Here is an 18796-nt window from a genome sequence, read left to right as displayed (position 1 = left end):
CTATTTGAAAAATTTTAAAAAGGCAGTCGTATAGAACACTTCACATTCTTGAAAATATTTGAAAAAGTTTTTCAACTAAGAGACATAAAATTTTACATCTAGAAATCTGAATGAAGAGTTTATTTCATTTTAATTTCCTGATTCATTGTAAGGTGCTGAAAGGGTTGTCAAGTTAACTTCAGTATTTGATCCTTACAGCGTTAAGGTGTTTCTTCAATTTTTCTTCTCGTGTGTCTTCCTGAGCTCATCAGGATCTTTCTCCTTGGGGTTTAGGGATATGTAGAGAAAACCAAGACTAGTCTGGCTTGAAAGTTGTGATGAGATCTGAATGAGATGTTCCAAAGTAAAATCCAAAAAGCATGGTATAAAGAAAAAAAAAAAGATGTGATGACTGTCATTGACCTGAAATTGGCCCACTGTCACCACGGGAGCAAGTAGTACAGTGGCTCAAGTCTGGCTCATGAGGGAAACCGTCCCGATTTTATAGATGAACCCGTGCCTTTTATTATCTTTAGCAACCTGTTCCTCATCTGTTCTCCATCTCCTCCTCTACCACTTCCATTTCCATCCCATAATGCTCACCTGTGGTCTTTAATAAGCGAGACAGGAGAGAGGGCCTCTGATGCTTGCTTTGATCATCTTTATATGTGATTTCTATACTATTAGATCTTATGTCTTCAGCCATTCCAGACAGCTGCCCACCATAACCTGTTACGTCCAACATTGTTTCTTCAGGTTCTTCCATAAAGACATTCATTGGTCTTCCTTGAGGGAAAGGATCTTTGTGTGTGTGTGTGTGTTTTTGTTTTCACTGCTGTGTTCCATCCACACACCTAGAAAATTGCCTGGCACGTAACAGGAGCTCAGTAAATATTTGGTGACTGATGGGACATCCTGAGGTTTTTGCATTTTATGTATCAGGGTAAAACCTGGTTCTTTTCAGAGAGGCCAGAAAACATTGTAATCGGGAAGAAGCTTTTGTATTCTCTTACAAGTTAATCACTAAAGGGATGTTGCCTGTAAGTTTAAATTATATGTGATGGCCCATCTCCGGGAGCCCTGCTTCCCAGGTAAAGAGTGTTCAGCTAAAATAAAATACCTTTGTTTAGCTCACAGGAAACCTCCTGACCAGGCCCACCTGTGAATGACCGCAGGGAGGAAGAAATTAACATATCCCCTCCAGAGGCTGATGGGAACCAGGAAGTGTTTGACTTTATTCCCTCTCTCTTTTTTTTTTTTTTTTGGAGAATTTTATTTTATTTTTTGTTTTTTTTAAATATTTACTTATTTATTGGCTGCATTGGGTCTTTGTTGCTGTGCGTGGGCTTTCTCTCGTTGAGGAGAGCCAGGGCTACTCTTTGTTGTGGTGCTTGGGCTTCTCAGTGCGGTAGCCTCTCTTGTTGCAGAGCACGGGCTTTAGGCACTTGGGCTCAGTAGTTGCGGCGCACGGGCTTAGCTGCTCCGTGGCATGTGGGATATTCCCGGACCAGGGATCAAACCCATGTCCCGTGCATTGGTAGGCGGATTCTTAACCCCTGCCCCATCAGGGAAGCCCCCTCTCCTTTTAGTGTAAAAGGAGCCTGAATTCTGACTCAGGCAAGATGGTTGTTTGGAGTACGAGCCCACCGTCTTCTCTGTCTGCTGGCTTTCCCCATAAAGTCATTATTCCTGCCCCAACAACTCATCTCTCTGTGTGCACAGTGAGCAGTACAAGCTTAGACTTGCTAATAACATCTTAGAAGAAAGCTTTACTTTTTTTTTTTCTTTTCCCCGACTCCTTCCCACCCTCCGTCTCACCTTTTTTTAAAAAATAAGTTTATATCTTTCCTTCACAACAGATTTGTTTTGTTTTTTAAAATTTTATTTATTTTTGGCTGCATTGGGTCTTCACTGCCGTGCACAGGCTTTCTCTGGTTGTGGCAAGCTGGGGCTACTCTTCATTGTGGTGCACGGGCTTCTCCCTGCGATGGCTTCTCTTGTTGCGGAGCACGGGCTCTAGAGTGCAGGCTCGGTGGTTGTGGTGCACAGGCTTAGTTGCTCCACAGCATGCGGGATCTTCCCAAACCAGGGATTGAACCCATGCCACCTGCATTGGCAGGAGGATTCTTAATCACTGCACCACCAGGGAAGTCCAAAACGTTTTACTAATAAAGCAAAGGATTGTGAAGCAATGGATTTGTTTCAGGACTGTTTAGTGTTGGCAAAATCAGTCAAAATTGGCATCCCCTTCTCCTCAGAATCCTTCCTCTTTTAAGACCCCTTTAAAAGCCAACCCTTCTATAAAGCCTCCCACTGTTATACCTACCCCGTTAGCATTGTCTTTTTCACTTTCAGTGTTTTTATTGCACACCCTTTAGCACATAAAGTCCTTGAGTCCAGGGATCATGAGTAATTCTCCTTGGTTTCAAGACACTTTTATGAAGATGGTTTTTCAGAAATTCATGGTTGCAGCACTCTGTGAAGAGTAATTGTTAATGTACAAAGCCAGAACTGACTCAAAAAAAAAACTGACCCCTGTTTTTGGCAGGTTATTTTCTGTTCTGAGAGCATCCAGTCTCTTCTAAAGAAAAAACAAACACCCCCCCCCCCAAAAATGGAAACTCCAGAGTCCCCCTTTCTATGTAGGGTAAAGAGATTTTCAGCACCCCCTCTCGGCCAGCCGGGCCACTCTGCTCCCCAGTCGTCACGTGATTCACTCATGTTGATCAGCCCTCAGACTAGGTGTCTCCTCCGCAGCACTTAGACCACCTGAAATTACCTGCTGTGTCTCTGGACTGTCTGCTTCTCCACCTGTAGACTCTGAGCTCTGCGAAGGCAGACTGTGTTGTCTTGCTTTGTGTGCATGTGGGTGTCCCCGCCCCCCCGGGAAGAACAACGCCTGGGATAGTTCCGGAGTGGTAGGAACTCAAAAAAGATGTATAACGTGAACAAATACAATATTTCATTTAATCCTCATTTAAAAAAAAACAACTAAAAAATCTCAAGATACATATTACTACTTTTCCCTTTTATAGATGGAAAAACTACACTCAGGGAGGTCATGTAACATCCTAAGATCATGATATGCCCGGTAATGGCAGACATTAAGAATTCAGGCTCTCTTTGCCAGTTCAGGTTAAATATTTAATAAACGCTTGCCGGGTGAATGCGTGAATGTATTTCCAGTGTAAATATCACATTTCTGGCAAAATTTAACTCTGTCTTTACCATAGGGTAGAATTTGCAACGTCATCTTGCCTTTACAGGGAGTCAGGCCAGATGCTCTCTTTTCTTCCTTGCTGTGATTTCCATCTCTCTTAGCAAAGGAATAGTCTTGGAATAATGATGGTAGGGGCTGTGGCACTGAATCCCCTCCTTTATCAAGTTAATTGCCAATCTCTGTGGTTAAATGGGCCTAGTCCTGTCTGCTGTAACTGACCCCTCAAATGGGAGAACAGAGCCCAATCTCAGTGGGTCTGAATGGGCATTTGCTCATGATGTGCAGAATATGGGGTAAAGAATGAAATCAGACCTGTATTATGAATTCTGGGAAAAGGACTACTTTTTTTTCTCATTTTTGACTTCTTCCAATCTTAATTGCAAATAAGAATTGTCTTATCAGCTCACTGAGTTTCGACAGCATTGGAAAGGGTAGTGATGGATCCAGTACTTTTTGCCTCCTTGCTAAAAAAAAAAAAGAAAAGAAAAAGAAGAAGAGAGATAAACAGAGCACCACCACAGGATTGTGGCTAGTTCTGTTGCTTCTGGCCCTTTCTCTAGTTTATTTTCCTTTAACCTTCGGGTTGTTTGCTTAAATATGAAATCAAATCTTTTCTGATCCTTTCTTCTGTTTTCAGTTGCAGCGCCAATAGAAAAAACAATATCCAGTGAAAAAGCATCAAGCACTCCAGCCTCTGAGACACAAGAGGAGTTTGTGGATGACTTTCGCGTCGGGGAGCGAGTTTGGGTGAATGGGAATAAGCCTGGATTTATCCAGTTCCTGGGAGAAACCCAGTTTGCACCAGGCCAGTGGGCTGGGATCGTTTTAGATGAACCCATAGGCAAGAACGATGGTTCAGTGGCAGGAGTTCGGTATTTCCAGTGTGAGCCTTTAAAGGGCATATTCACCCGACCTTCAAAGTTGACAAGGAAGGTGCAGGCAGAGGATGAAGCTGATGGCGTGCAGACGACTCAAGCTTCCAGAGCGACGTCGCCTCTGTCCACCTCGGCCGCCAGCATGGTGTCCTCTACCCCGGCCACCCCCTCAAACATTCCCCATAAATCGTCCCAGCCAACTGCAAAGGAACCTTCAGCTACGCCTCAGATCAGCAACCTTACAAAAACCGCCAGTGAATCTATCTCCAACCTTTCAGAGGCTGGGTCAATCAAGAAAGGAGAAAGAGAGCTCAAAATCGGAGACCGAGTACTGGTGAGTCCAGAAACCTTCTGAGGTGGCTGTGTTGAGCTGCGAGGGAATCACTGGTGAGGGGTTGAAATACACACATGTGGGCAAAGAATCTGTTCTGTAGGGATGACCACTCATTTATAGAGAGAGCGATCAGCTTTTCTGGTTCTGTTTATGTGTAAATATGCAACAGATTAGAAACTGGCTGTGTAGTTGGCATGTAGTATAAGCGTAGGTTTGCAGTGATTAACTCTAGTTTTATCTTCCAGTTTAGCCGAAAGAATATTGAGTTTTTAGCTTGTAAGTATTAAGGTAGCTTTACTTGACAAAGCAAGCTCAGAGGTGGTCCTAGATGTTTTTAACAAAGGTGTTTTTTTTTTCTTCTGGTTTTTAATTTTTGCTTTAAGGATAGTAAGTGGGTAAATATGAGTGTCTTGGAAAACTTGAGTGTCTTGGAAAACCCAGACATCACAGGAGGTTATTTCAGAATTTCGGTGCCTTTTAAATTATCAGGTTTAGGTCTAGGAAAAGGAAGGAAATGTACATTAACTTCTGTTTTACTAATAAGCAGAAAACAACGTGTAAGGCCTATATGCTGTACATTCTAGAACCCCTGAATGTGACACAGTGATGGATTTATTCTTCTTTGTTTCTTTTAAATGAGAGGCAGTGTAGCAGTGCTAAAAACATAGGCTGAGTGCAGCTCTGCCTTTGTGGCCTCAGCAAGTTATTTAACTTCTTAATTTTCTTATCTGTAAAAATAAAGTTGAATAATAGTGCTAATCTAGCATTGTTGTGAGGGTTAAATGAGATGGTGCATTTGACACTCTTAGCAGTGCCTGGTTTCCAGTCAACACTCAAGAAATGGTAGCTGTTTTTCTCATTGATGAAAATTTAAAGCTTTACTCTTTCACTTTTTCAACATTTTAGTACAGTTCAAGGCAAAACGTTTGTCTGAAGTCCTTGACTCTGTACTCTTTGTTTCCTTTATATCTGTTGGACTGCTGTTAAAAATAAAGGAAAAGAAGAATGGCTATTAGCCTTTGGAGTGTCCCATGCATCTTGTTTAATGTGGTGGATCCTTTATTTTATTTTATTTTATTTTATTTTATTTTATTTTATTTTATTTTATTTTATTTTATTTATTTTATTTTATTTTATTTTATTATTTTATTTTATTTTATTTTATTTTTATTTTATTTTATTTTATTTTATTTTATTTTATTTTATTTTATTTTATTTTATTATTTTATTTTATTTTATTTTATTTTATTTATTATTTTATCTTTGGCTGCACCGTGCAGCTTGTGGGATCTTAGTTCCCCAACCAGGGATTGAACCCGGGCCCTTGGCAGACGAGGAGTCCTAACCACTAGCCCGCCAGGGAATTCCGTTTCAGCAGTGTCTGGAGTAGCCACACAGAGCTGATGAGGAAACAGATTCTAAGAAGTACAATCACTTGCCCAAGATTGTACAACCTGAAGAGTGGTGTTTCTGCAATTTAAGTTTAGGTATTTTCACTCCAGAACCTGTTCCGTAGGATCAATGATTGATAGTGTAATTTTGAAATTGGAAGTATTTGTGATTTTGTTATCCTACAGACAAGGACATATTGTTTGTCCTAAAACCTGTATTCAAGGAAGGTTTTATTTATTTATTTTTTAACTTTTATTTATTTATTTACGTATTTATTTATTTATTGTCTGTGTTGGGTCTTTGTTGCTGTGCATGGGCTTTTCTCTAGTTGCAGCGAGCAGAGGCTACTCTGTTGTGGCGCATGGGCTTCTCAGTGCAGTGGCTGCTCTTGTTGCGGAGCATGGACTCTAGGAATGCGGGCTTCAGTAGTTACAGCACACGGGCTCAGTAGTTGTGGCTCTCAGGCTCTAGAGCACAGGCTCAGTAGTTGTGGTGCACGGGTTTGTTGCTCTGCGGCATGTGGGATCTTCCTGGAGCAGGGATTGAATCCGTGTCCCCTTCAGTGGCAGGCGGATTCTTAACCACTGTGCCACCAGGGAAGTCCCCAAGGCAGGTTTTAGATTTAAAAATCGGGACTTCTGTCTCCCAGTCCTGTAGCATCATGAATCCACGAGACCCCTCACACCTGGGGGCCCTTTAATACCTGTTACCTTCAAGGGGTTCCTTCTGGACCTGTTTATTTCAAGGTCAGTATATTCCTTCTTCCAGTTATAATAGTCATGAGTTTCAGCAGTTGATGCCTGAGAACTTAGAGCATCATTTCAGCCACTGCTGCGTGGCTCAATCTGTAACTTGTTCATTTAGCTTGTACTCACTTGCTACACCAATTGTGAATTTGGCACAGCTGCTATTTTGTTGCAGTGAAGGTTTTTTGATGCTTACTTTGTTTTTTCATTTTTACTGATGCTTGCTTCCCCGCGGTTTTTTACTGTACTGCTGCCATGAATGCCCTTTAAAAGTTTTTGCTAGGGTAAATTTATACAGGTGGAATCACTGGGTCAAAGGGCATAAACACGTTTAAGGCTTATGGTACATATTTATTTAGTAAGCTTTGGTTAAGTCAGAAACCTATTACCTTAGCACAGGACTGCTCTGTAGATTAGACTGCAGGTTATATGCAGGGCCATTCTGAGTGCTTAGCTGTACATGAAATGGGAACGCGCATGACATGCTTTCAAAACGAGTAGCTCTCCCTTTCCACCAACCGGAGTGCAAAACAGTTGATTAAATTACTAGTCAAGTATTGTGCTGCTTGGCCAATAAAACGGACAGAATGACAAGGTCCAGATGGTTTAGCTCACGACAAAAGGCTTCCTTGAGGATGTAAGGATTGAAGTGGACCTGCAGGAGAGTAGGACTTGGCCAGGCAGAAGGAATGGTAGTGGCAAGAGGGAACATTCTAGCCGAGGGATTGGCAAACTCCCCAGGTGGGAGGGAGTTGGCACGTTTGGGGAAGAGGCCAGTGTCCTTCCCCAGGCGCAGCAGCCCATGGGGGTAGGAGATAGACTCATTCACTAGGTGGTGTCTGCAGGGGCTGGTGACATAGGGCCTGTAAGGATAGGCCGTGTTAAGGATTTTGATTTTGACCTTAAGAGCAACAAGAGTGGTAAGTGATGTGATTAGATTTGTAGTTTGGAAAGATCACTCCAGCTGCTTCATAAAGAATGGATCCAAGGTGGTTGAAAGTGGGTTTGGGGTGACTGTTCTTCGAAGAATTTGGATGTTGAAGGAGAGTAGAGTTGTCAGGCTGATGCTGGAGGAGTAGTATTGGATGTTGGGAAGATGGCAGAGTCTGGGGTGTTTATATCCTGATTAAAATGATCTGGACTAGAGGAATAGGGTGCAGATACACTGAGGGGTGGGGAGTGAGGAACCAGTGATGGGATGAGGTTCCTGGGAAGAGGTGGCACCCTGAGCACACACTTGGGGATTGCTTTGCCTTTGATTGAGATGGATGGAAATTTCCTCCATTTTTATAGGAAGGAAGGAGAATCTGCAGATGCAGGTTGGTTTGTAGAGGCTTGAATGGCATATTTGTAGGAGAATTTTAATTACCTGTTCAAACTAGCATACTTGGAATAGAATTTGAATCTATAAGAGTCTTAAGTCTAATGAGTGTGTTATTGGAGGCAGTAAAATTATTTCCTGCCTTTGGTTAGTATTTCTAGGAGAAATTAAAGGAGTACCTTAGAATCACAGTATTTTAGAGCTGGAAAGGCTCGTTTGAGATCGCCCAATGCCCCTTTTTGCTCGGAATACTGAAGCCCAGAGAAGAAATATGACTTGCTTCAGGTCGTATGTGATGCATGTGTGCATATATCGTTATGGCCTCTTGTTCCCAGTTAATATGTGTTTTCTACTTTAATGTGCTGCCTTGCTTAATAGAAATCTTTGATTTAGAAATGCAAAACATTCTTACTTCAAAATTCATGTATTAAGGGGATTAGATTTAGAAATCTGAAATACTTGATTTGGAATTTTCCTAATTAAAGAAGAATTCTGTTGGCAACCTAAAATGTACATCAGTGGATGAGTGGATAAAGGAGATGTGGTATACACATACACTGGAGTATTACTCAGCCATAAAAAAGAATGAAATCTCGCCATTGGCGACAACATGAATGGACCTAGAGGGCATTATGCTAAGTGAAATGTCAGACAAGGAAAGACAAATATCGTATGATTTCACTTGTATGTGTGGAATCTAAAAAAATGAAACAAACCAACACACATAATGAAACAGAAACAGACTGGCTCAGAGATACAGACAGCAAACTCGTGGTTGCCAGAGGGAGATGGGAAGGGGTAGTGGGCGAATTAGGTGAAGGGGATTTAGAGGTACCAACCTCCAGTTATAAAATAAATCCCAGGGAGGTCATGCACAGCCTAGGGAGGATGGTCCGTCATATTGTCATAACTTTGTGTGGTGATAGTTACTAGAATTTTCGTGGTGATCATTTCGTAACATGTGAGAATATCAGGTCCCCACGTTGTGCTTCTGAACTAATGTGATGTTGTAAGTCAATTATGCTTCAATAAAAGAAATTCCAGTGGAACGAAGATCATTAGGCCATTGTGTGAGGAGCGGACTAGAATATTCCCAGTCCCGCCCCCAGTGCCCTCATGGCGCCCTCTCCTTGGAACAAGCGCGCAGAGAGGGCAGAGCTGAGGCTGCCTTCTCCATGCAGCTCTCCGCACGAGTCCTCAGTTCTTCCTCTCATCGTGGGGAGAGCAGGAAAGTGGATTTCTGCGTCAGGTGTGAGGTTTAGCTCAGTGACCTCTTGAAGATCCAGGAGGGGGCTCCTGAGCTATGACTGCATCCCGCACTCCCGTCGTGGGGGAGGCAGCTAGGGCTTGGGGAAGCCTTTCCCTCCCCCCCCCCCATGCTCGTGGTCCTTAGTGGGGCGAATGAGCTGTGCCAAGGAGGGTCAGTCGGAGCTGCTTGTAACAAACCCACCTGCCTCTTTCCCTTCTCTCTGTGGCCTCCCTGTTTTCCCACGTGTCCTCACGAATGTTCCACGGATCTCGTTAGTTGAAGATTGCTTTCGTCTGTCCTGTGGGTTGAGCTGCTTTGGGCTGATGCTGCGGTTCACCTGACTCTCCGAGACTCACCTCTTTCCAGACTGGGTATCCCTGGGGTGACCGATTACTCTGAATGTTTTTGAGAAGGTCTTGCTGCATTTTCGGGTGTAGTCACTATTTCAAGGGTGTGACGTGAGGGTCTCGAGACACTTGACCGACTTCCTGCCGTTCTGTTTCACCATGGTTGTCACCATGTCTGGGACTGTGTGTTCTATACTGAATTCTTAGCTTCTGACCAAATATGAAAAGGAGACTTTTTAGGCTTTAGTTTTTCACGTGACAGGCTTTATCTTTCTACAAGCTGCTCCCAGGGCTCTTGAACTAAGAGTCCTATAGTGTAAGTCTGTAGGTCTTTTGGATACTGTGAAAGGGAAAAATATGTTCCTGAGATTAAGAAAAAAAATCTTTAAAAGTTATTTTGCTTGTGTTTGAGTCTAAATAACCACAGTTCACTCAGTATGTACTTTTTTGTGTGTCTTCATTTGTTTAGCATCATTTGTGAGACTTCTTATAACATGTAAATTTAAAATACACACAGTGCGGTCATATATACATGCCATTTTATAGTATACCTTGGTAGATTTGGGGCATTTCTATGCTAGTAAATACAACTCTTCATTTAAAATAATAAGCTGCTATTTGATAGCACACACTGTTTGGGGTGCCCAATTTAATCACAGACATTTAGATTGCTCCCCACCTTTTTTCCCTAGAAATGACATCATAACCCCCAGATCTACAAGTCTCGTTGTGACATTGTGCTTACATTGGGCATTTATTCATCATCTACCTGGGGGGTTCTTGGGCTCTTTTTAAAAAAATATTAAAAAATTTTTTTGGCTGTACCACATGGCATGTGGGATCTTAGTTCCCTGACCAGGGATCGAACCCACGCCCCCTGCATTGGAAGCATGGAGTCTTAACCACTGGACCACCAGGGAAGTCCCCCTGGGCTCTTTTTGAGTGGGAGTTTGACCTCTGGGGAAGCTGTTCTTTTTTTTTTTTTTTTACTGTACTATAATAGGTTTATTTTTTTTAAGAACTTTTATTGCGATATAATTGACATACAATAAACTGCATGTATACAATTTGACATTTTTTCCCTTACTAGTAATGTATATATGGCAATCCCAGTCTCCCAGCTCATCCCACTGGGGAAGCTATTCTTTACACAGGTGCCTCTCCGTCCCTTGATTGCTAGTAGAGTCGTTGTTAGTAGAAGGAGCTGTTATTTCCTGTGGCTCAAAGTTGAGAAGACTCCAGATGTTCACATTATGTTAACTCTTTCTGGACATCTTGGCTGAATGTTGAGATCTTTTCCAGCACCATAGTTTTAGCCTAATTCCTTTGCAATGAGGATTGCTGCAGATTTGAATATTTTTTCTGATTTTAGTTTTGCTTTTTTTCATTTTCAATTTCCATAAGCCTTAAATCTCACTCAGCCTAGCCTTGTAGGGTTTTCTGGAGGGCAACGCAGATAATCACACTGCTGATGAGAAGCTGAGTTTGGCAGCTTCCTCCTGTCTGTACACAGCGGGCCCAGTAGACTCATATCTTAGTTCCTAGTAGATAGCAGCACTCCTCTTCCTGCTCATTGCTTTCAGTTGAGAGAGGGCGGAACTCATGTGCTTTTCCCACTTCACCTTTGAGGCTCGGGAATGCATAAACTCATCCACCTGCCAGTTAGATTTCGTGTCTTTGGTTTTACTATCCACCCGCCTCTCTCCAGCCCCGTTGCCTGCGCTGCCTTGAATTAGGCCATCATCCTCTTCGTCTGGACCCCAGACTGCTGTCCGTGCCGCTAGCCTCGCCTCTCCTCAGTTCTGGTCTTCATGCAATTACAGAGTGACGCACCTGACACGTGGATCTCATCATGCTGTTCCCCTGCGTGGTGGTGCCCTGTCCGCCTGCACCAGAGCTGTTTTCACAGCGCTGGGGGTTTTCTACAGGGCTCACTACCTGCGCACTGGCTAATCAGTATGAAATTAGGTTCTTTCTGCAAACCTAAGCCAGTATCTTTACACCAAAGATGTCAAAGCTGGTATCTCTGCCTTGAGGACTTTGTGTAGGCTTTTGGGGCTTGGGAGTTTCTGGGTTGAGGAGGCAGCTTACGCTGTCTAGCTTTGGGACTTGAAGAGAGAAAAGTTTGACTACTGCCCAGACCAGAGTAATGTTGAAATGCCTATTGCTAGATCACATCTTCTAACTTTTAATACTGCTTCTATGAATTCTTTAAGCATAATTACAAAAATATCTTGAGCCCGAGAAGCTTTGTAGCTTATGAAACATACAGATTAGAAAAGTAAACTTTGCTAATATCATTTTGGTCAAGTGTAATACTTTTTGACCTTAATGCTTTATTTTATTTCTTTATTTTTTATTAATTTATTTATTGGCTGCATTGGGTGTTCGTTGCTGTGCATGGGCTTTCTCTAGTTGCGGTGAGCAGGGGCTACTCTTCGTTGCAGTGCTTGGGCTTCTCGTGTTGTGGAGCATGGGCTCTAGGCTCTCGGGCTTCAGTAGTTGCGGCACATGGGCTCAGCAGTTGTGGCTTGCAGGCTCTAGAGTGCAGGCGCCATAGTTGTGGTGCACAGGCTTAGTTGCTTCACGGCATGTGGGATCTTCCTGGCCCAGGGATCAAACCTGTGTCCCCTGCATTGGCAGGCGGATTCTTAACCACTGCACCACCAGGGAAATCCGACCTTAGTGCTTTATAAGAGTGTGACTCTGGCAATTAAATATTCTGTAGTTTTATCAACCTCAGGGCTAATAGAGGTTCTTTTTTTTTTTCTATTAAATGTTTAAACAGTAACAGATTTTAAAAAGTGAAATATTTGTAGAGCCCTGGAAGTATATTTGCCTAAACTGCATATTTTGAAAACCATAACTGTAGAATACACCGAGTTTTTTTACCTTTCTTGTTTTGTTGGTGTTTTCAGGGATTTGGGCAAAGAATGTTTTGACTTGGAGTGTATAGAGATAGAAAAACATAGAAATCATCTTTGCAGCTTCCCAGGAATTGACAGTGGATTTGTTTGAGTTCTTCCAAGTTCCTAGATAACCCCTTGCAGGAGACATGCACACGTGGTATGCTTAGCTGTTATACGTTGGCTCATTTCTCGGGGATGTTCTCGCGAAATACTGTGAGAAATATGGCGAAATGTTTGCAAGTTAATCTGGCGGTTGGGTATTCCCTTAAAGGGGTGGAGTAGGATCGTAAAGTACGACAAGAGACGCAGTTAAGACGTGTGGATGAAAACCAGGCCAGGTGGATTTTGCCTTTCTTGCAGGAGTTGCCCAGAGCTGCCCGAAGCTTGTATCGCTCTCCAGTTGAGGTAACATAAAATACAGATGTTGTCATCTCACAGGTGATTAAGTTTCAAGTCAGGGCTAAACTTATATCGGGAAATACCAATTAGTCCTATTTAAAATTTAAAAATTTTTAAATTTAGCTGCTTAACTTAAAATACGGCAGATAAGAAGCCACCGCACAGAATTCAGTTGCTCACGAAGTCCCTGTGGAACAGTCCCTCATCACCAGTCATTTTACAGCTTTATAAACTGAGGCGCAGCAAGGTGAAATGGCTTGTTTGGGACTTGATGTTGAATAGATGGGAGAGTTGAGAGAGGCTTAAAGGTTTCCTGTTTCCCATTTATGGAGCCATTCGTGAGCCCAGCAGAATTTATCAGTGTTCTTGTTTTTCACAAGAGTTTACAAGAAGGGTGCTTTTCTCTGTTCCCACAGCGTTTTGTAGAAACCTCTTAAAGTGTTTATCACTTTTCACTGGAATTATTTGTTTGAATTTCTCTGTCAGTGGCCAACACTGTATTCTGTATATAATTGTATCCCATGGGTCCAAGCACACAAGAAATATATATTGAATGAATGAATGAGAACCTAAAAATCTAAAATTTGCTAAAGCGTGAGCACATCTAGGTTTTCCTTTAGCCGAGTTTCTGGTTTAAATTAATTTGGTCTCCAGTAATGACCTATAATTTTGACTTAGGTTGACCACAGTGATAGGAGATATATATATATTATGTATATATATATGTATATATATTCTGAAAGTAAAGAGAAAGCATGGTAGTTATTTGTGTTTGCCATAGGGATCCATTTTTTTGTTTTTTTTTGTTTCGATGTTGTAAAAATTTTTTCTTTAATAATCTTGATATCTGCCTCTAAAACATGGATTTGAAAATTGTGGCTTATACTTAATGTAAATGCACATGCTATACTACTCTGGGTTCTCTGGAATACATGAGAAGTAACACTTAACTTCATAAAATCATGTTTAAATGCTTAGAAAAAAATTTGACTGTAAAGTGATTAAGTAGAAAAGTGAGTGTTTTTGGACTTCATGTGACCTTCTATCTCTGTTGAAGATATTTTGAATAATTACTGAGGATCTTTTATAGGGGAAAGAAAAGCATATTATCTGTTATGTGAGTCAAGCATTCCAGGTTACGTAGAGGAAAAGTATAAGAAAACTGCCCATTCTAGGAATTAGTAATCATCCATGTGAAACAAACTTTGTGGCATTTTTTTTTGTTCAGGGTAGATATATATTCTATTACCTGCATTTAGAGAAAAAGTTGCTTATCTCTTTGTGGTAATTTGTTATAAAGCTTCTGATCTGAGTGAAGCCATAGTTTGTTTGGAGAATTTACTGCCCACAGCCTGTTAGACGCCTCTTGGAAAAACAATTGTCACGACAGTCACTTAAGACTCACCCCCAAAGAATTCAAGAGATTATCTGGAGAGATTGCATCATCTTTAACTAATGTGCCGTGTTCAGCTCATGTGACGTTGGTTAGTCGGCTGCTCTGAAAGATGTGTGAGAGGACGGAGAAGACAGGGGCCCGTTTTATACAGGTTACTATTCATACATTCCAGGGTTACCAGTAAGAGTGTTTGCAGTCCAGTTTGCCAGGTCTCAAACTGGAACTCCCTCAGCAGGAACACGCTGGCTGCTCACATAGCCGCCTCTCGCACTATCTGCCAGACACTGCACTAAGCAGCTTTAGGGGGACTATTTTGTTTAATCCTCACAACAGTCCTATAATTATCCCCATTTTACTTATGAGGAAACTAAGATTTAGAAATCAAGCAACCTGACTAATTCATAGACAGCCGGCATCTGACGGTGTCCAGCTTGGAGCCCTACTTAAGCTGTGTAGCGTATTTCTTCCTTTGCTGGCTTTTGAACCATCAAATTCAGCCTCAGCCGTGGGGTATCTTTACTGTTTCGTTGGTTTACGTGGAAAAGTGGCCTTTTCTGGGTGGTTCCCTACAGAGAAGGTCACCTTTCATGTCTTCAGCATGTGTTTGTTGAGCGCCTCCTCTGCTCTGCCGTGCGCCGTGGGTTGTGGTGCTGGACACGATGGGTCCTGCGCGGAGTTTTCTCCAGCCCCTGACTCTGTGCTTCCCCAGTGACGCCTGTCGTGACAGCAGGACCTTTCGGAACTGTCCGGGGGCTACCTGCCCTCTGTCACCCTTCACACCCTTCCTGCCTAGAGCACCTTAAACCGTAACTGCTTTGGTTCCTTAAATCAGTTTCACAGAGAGTTTCTTTCAGGGAAAAAGTATATAGCTCTGAGGCTTTAACATTTTCCATCTTCAACAAAGGTTAAATAGAGCTGGGGAAAAAAAAAGGTGTATCATCCCAAACTCATAGAAAGCTATATTCAGAGAAAAATTAGAAACTAATAGCTTTGGTATTAAAAAGCAAATTAGTATTGGTCTTAAGAAATTAGAAAGGAAAGAGTAATAATCCACAAGAAAGTAGGAAAAAGGAAATAGTGAGATAGTGAGAAGATAAAAAGTGATTAAATAAAATAGAGAACATTAAAAACAAAGGAAAAGCCGAAAAGCTGTTTCCTTGTAAAGATCAATAAAGTAAGTTACCTTCCCAGGGTAACCTACATTTAACACAATCCCATTGGACTTTTTTTTTTTAATTAACCAAAATGATTTTTAAATTTATTAAATAAACCTACATAACCTGAATGTCTCCCAGTAGGGGCTGATTTTAATAAACTGGAATGAATCCATACAGTGGAATGACATGCAATTGTAAACACAAGGAGGACGTTCTGTCTTTTTTTTTTTTTTTTTTTTTTTTTGCTTCATCACACGGTGCACGGGATCTTAGTTCCCTGACCAGGGATCGAACCCATGCCCCCTGCAGTGGAAGTGTGGCGTCTTAACCACTGGACCTCCAGGGAAGTCTCTGTTCTCTGTGTCTTGATGTGGAATAAAGCAAAGTGCAAAACAGCGCATGTAGTGTGCTGGCTTTTGTGTAAAAATGAAAGGGAGGAGTAAAAATATGAATTAACATTTGCTTTTATGTGCATAAAGAAATGCTGGGAGGAAGGATACACTCTACATCAATTGCAGTGGTTACCTGTGATGGGGAGGGTGGGGCAGGTAGGGACAAGAGTTTGGTAAGAGGCTTCTTCCCTGGATACATACTTATATTTGAAAGCTTTTTTTGTTTTGTTAATTTTTTAAAGCTTTTTTAAAAAAATGTGGACCACTTTTAAAGTCTTTATTGAATTTGTTACAATATTGCTTCTGTTTTATGTTTTTTTGGTTTTTTGGCCGTGAGGCACGAGGGATCTTAGATCCCCGAGCAGGAATCGAACCCGAATCCCCTGCATTGGAAGGCAAAGTCTTAACCTCTGGACCTCCAGGAAAGTCCCGATTTGAAAGCTTTTGAACCATGAGAATGTATCGGCTATTCAGGATTTAATTCATGATGAAGAGTTACTTTTTTAATCAATAAGAAAAAAGTGAACATCACAAAGGAGAAATGAGTTAAGTACATATTGTGGTACGTCTGTACCGCGGATACTAAACAGCTGCCCTAAAACACCAGGGAAAATGAACCAGAATGTCAGCAGTGACTGTCCCTGGGTGTTGAGAATACAGGAATAACGTTTATTTTTTGTTCGTCATGTTCTTAATTGCCTGCAGTGACTCACCACTCTTATAATTGGGGATTTTTTTTTTAATTAAGAAAAAGGGAATTCCCTGGTGGTCCAGTGGTTAGGACTCTGTGCTTTCACTGCCAGGGCGCAGGTTCAGTCCCTGGTCAGGGAATAAGATCCTGTAAGCTGAGAGGCTTGGCCAAAATATTAAAAAGAAAAAAAAAAGAAAAAAGCAGCTTAGATAAAAGTAAGAAAATCAATCTTCTGAAGAAGAGTAGTAAGGGAAACCAGCTCTAGCAAATATGATTCAGCTTGTGAAGCAGCAGTAGTTAAAACGCTGTGGCAGTAGCACAGACATTGAACTTCTTTAAAAAGACCCAGATCTGTTCTTAGGTGCCCATGAGAGAGAAGGTGATAAAATGAGTATTTGAAATAGAAAAATAATGGCAAAGGAAGGAATAATTAATAAGTGTTGATAGGATACTTTTGGAAATATTTAATCTTTGCGTGTTATATCAAACAACGGCTGGGACAAAGAGACATTTGAAAAGATTCATAGCTTTGAACAGTTCATGTAAAATAAAATGTGAAGAGCAATAGTTTTGGTAATTGTGAAGAAATGGAGAGCCTCACAGTGGAAAATATCCATATTTTAAGTATTTTAAAGAGTTTACATTTCCTGCGTGCGGACGTGTGAACATTTGTCCTTAATATGTACGGTATTGCTCTACATGGATAGTGATGTAAAGGGAGTTTGAGAAAATAAACACAGCAGTTGTTATAGTGGGTTATGCGTGTTTTGTTTTTCTTTGACGCTGAAGAGGTTTTATGTTTGTAGCAAATGTTTTTTTAAATTAATTTTTATTGGAGTATAGTTGCTTTGCAATGTTGTGTTAGTTTCTGCTGTACAGCAAAGTGACTCAGCTATAAGTATACATATAGCCACTCCTTTTTTGATTTCCTTCCCATTTAGGTCACCACAGATCATTGAGTAGGGTCTCCTGTGCTAAACAGTAGGTTCTCATTAGTTATCTGTTTTATTTTATTTATATACTTATCTTTAAAATTAATTTATTGGCTGCGTTGGGTCTTCATTGTTGCACGCGGGCTTTCTCTAGTTGCGGCAAGCGGGGGCCACTCTTCGTTGCAGTGCGCGGGCTTCTCATTGCAGTGGCTTCTCTTGTTGCAGAGCATGGGCTCTAGGCGTGGGCTTCAGTAGCTGTGGCTTGCGGGGGCTCTAGAGCACAGGCTCTGTAGTTGTGGTACACGGGCTTAGTTGTTCTGTGGCATGTGGGATTTTCCTGGATCAGGGATCGAACACATGTCCCCTGCATTGGCAGGGGGATTCTTAACCACTGCGCAACCAGGAAAGTCCCGTAGTTACCTATTATATACATAGTGGTGTGTATGTGTCAATCCCAATCTTCTAATTTGTACCCCCTCTTAGTAACGATGTTTGTTTTCTACATCTGTGATTTTTTTCTCTGTGCCAATAAGTTCATCTGTACCATTTTTCTAGATTCTACATATAAGCGATATTATGTAATGTTTGCTTTTCTCTTTCTGACTTCCTTCACTCTGTATAACAATCTCTAGGTCCATCCATCTCTCTGCAAATGTCACTATTTCGTTTCTTTTTATGGCTGAGTAATATTCCATTGTATATACTTACCACATTTTCTTTATCCATTCTTCTGTCGATGGGCATTTAGGTTGCTTCCATGTCCTGGCTGTTGTAAATAGTGCTGCAGTGAACATCGGGGTGCGTGCTTCCTTTTGCATTATGGTTTTCTCCGGACACGTGCCTATGTAGCAAATATTTTATTTTGAAGCAGGAAACTCCCTCTGGAGTTTATAAGGTGTTTTTCTAAAGAAGGAAATAATTAATTTGACTACATGTTAATGACTACACATTACATAGGCGATTTCATTATTGGACTCTTATCAGGTATCCCTCTGGCAACAGAAGTCACCCAGGTGAACTTTGCTAATCTCAGGAGAGAACTCTTTAAAGAGTTGGAGAGGAGGTTAAGAGAAGAGCTGATTCTAGAAATGATGGAGCACGGTATTAGTGATTGGCCACAACCGCAAAGGATTAAGCTGTGAAATTGTAATCAGGCTCATCTCTTCCTTTCAACATTCTCTTCTTCCAGGTTGGTGGCACGAAGGCTGGTGTGGTCCGGTTTCTTGGGGAGACAGACTTCGCCAAGGGGGAGTGGTGTGGTGTGGAGTTGGACGAGCCTCTTGGGAAGAACGATGGGGCTGTTGCTGGAACAAGGTTTGTTTGCCATTGGAATCTCATCTCCCTCTTGCACGTAAAGGTGCTCAGGCTGATCCCACCAATTGTGTATAATGGACGTGAGTGTTTTGAAGAGCTTCACTTTTATTTCCTAAGACTCATCTACTGATTTTTTTCCCTTC

At 41.6% G+C, this 18796-nt stretch overlaps 1 protein-coding gene across 4 annotated transcripts in view; it reads left to right on the top strand.

The window, feature by feature from the left end:
* CLIP1 (CAP-Gly domain containing linker protein 1) overlaps window positions 1-18796 on the top strand; it is a 146874-nt gene that overhangs the window by 58407 nt on the left and 69671 nt on the right. For all 4 annotated transcript variants that reach the window (XM_057746378.1, XM_057746377.1, XM_057746379.1 and 1 more), the window contains 2 exons: window positions 3837-4408; window positions 18529-18653. In XM_057746378.1, coding sequence (XP_057602361.1) covers window positions 3837-4408; window positions 18529-18653 — 697 coding nt within the window. The remainder of the gene's footprint in view (window positions 1-3836; window positions 4409-18528; window positions 18654-18796) is intronic.

The sequence above is a fragment of the Hippopotamus amphibius genome, chromosome 8 (assembly GCF_030028045.1).
Source record: "Hippopotamus amphibius kiboko isolate mHipAmp2 chromosome 8, mHipAmp2.hap2, whole genome shotgun sequence".
Classification (NCBI taxonomy): domain Eukaryota; kingdom Metazoa; phylum Chordata; class Mammalia; order Artiodactyla; family Hippopotamidae; genus Hippopotamus; species Hippopotamus amphibius.
Note: the sequence above shows the minus strand (reverse complement) of the source record. Positions and strands in the feature narration are given on the sequence as shown.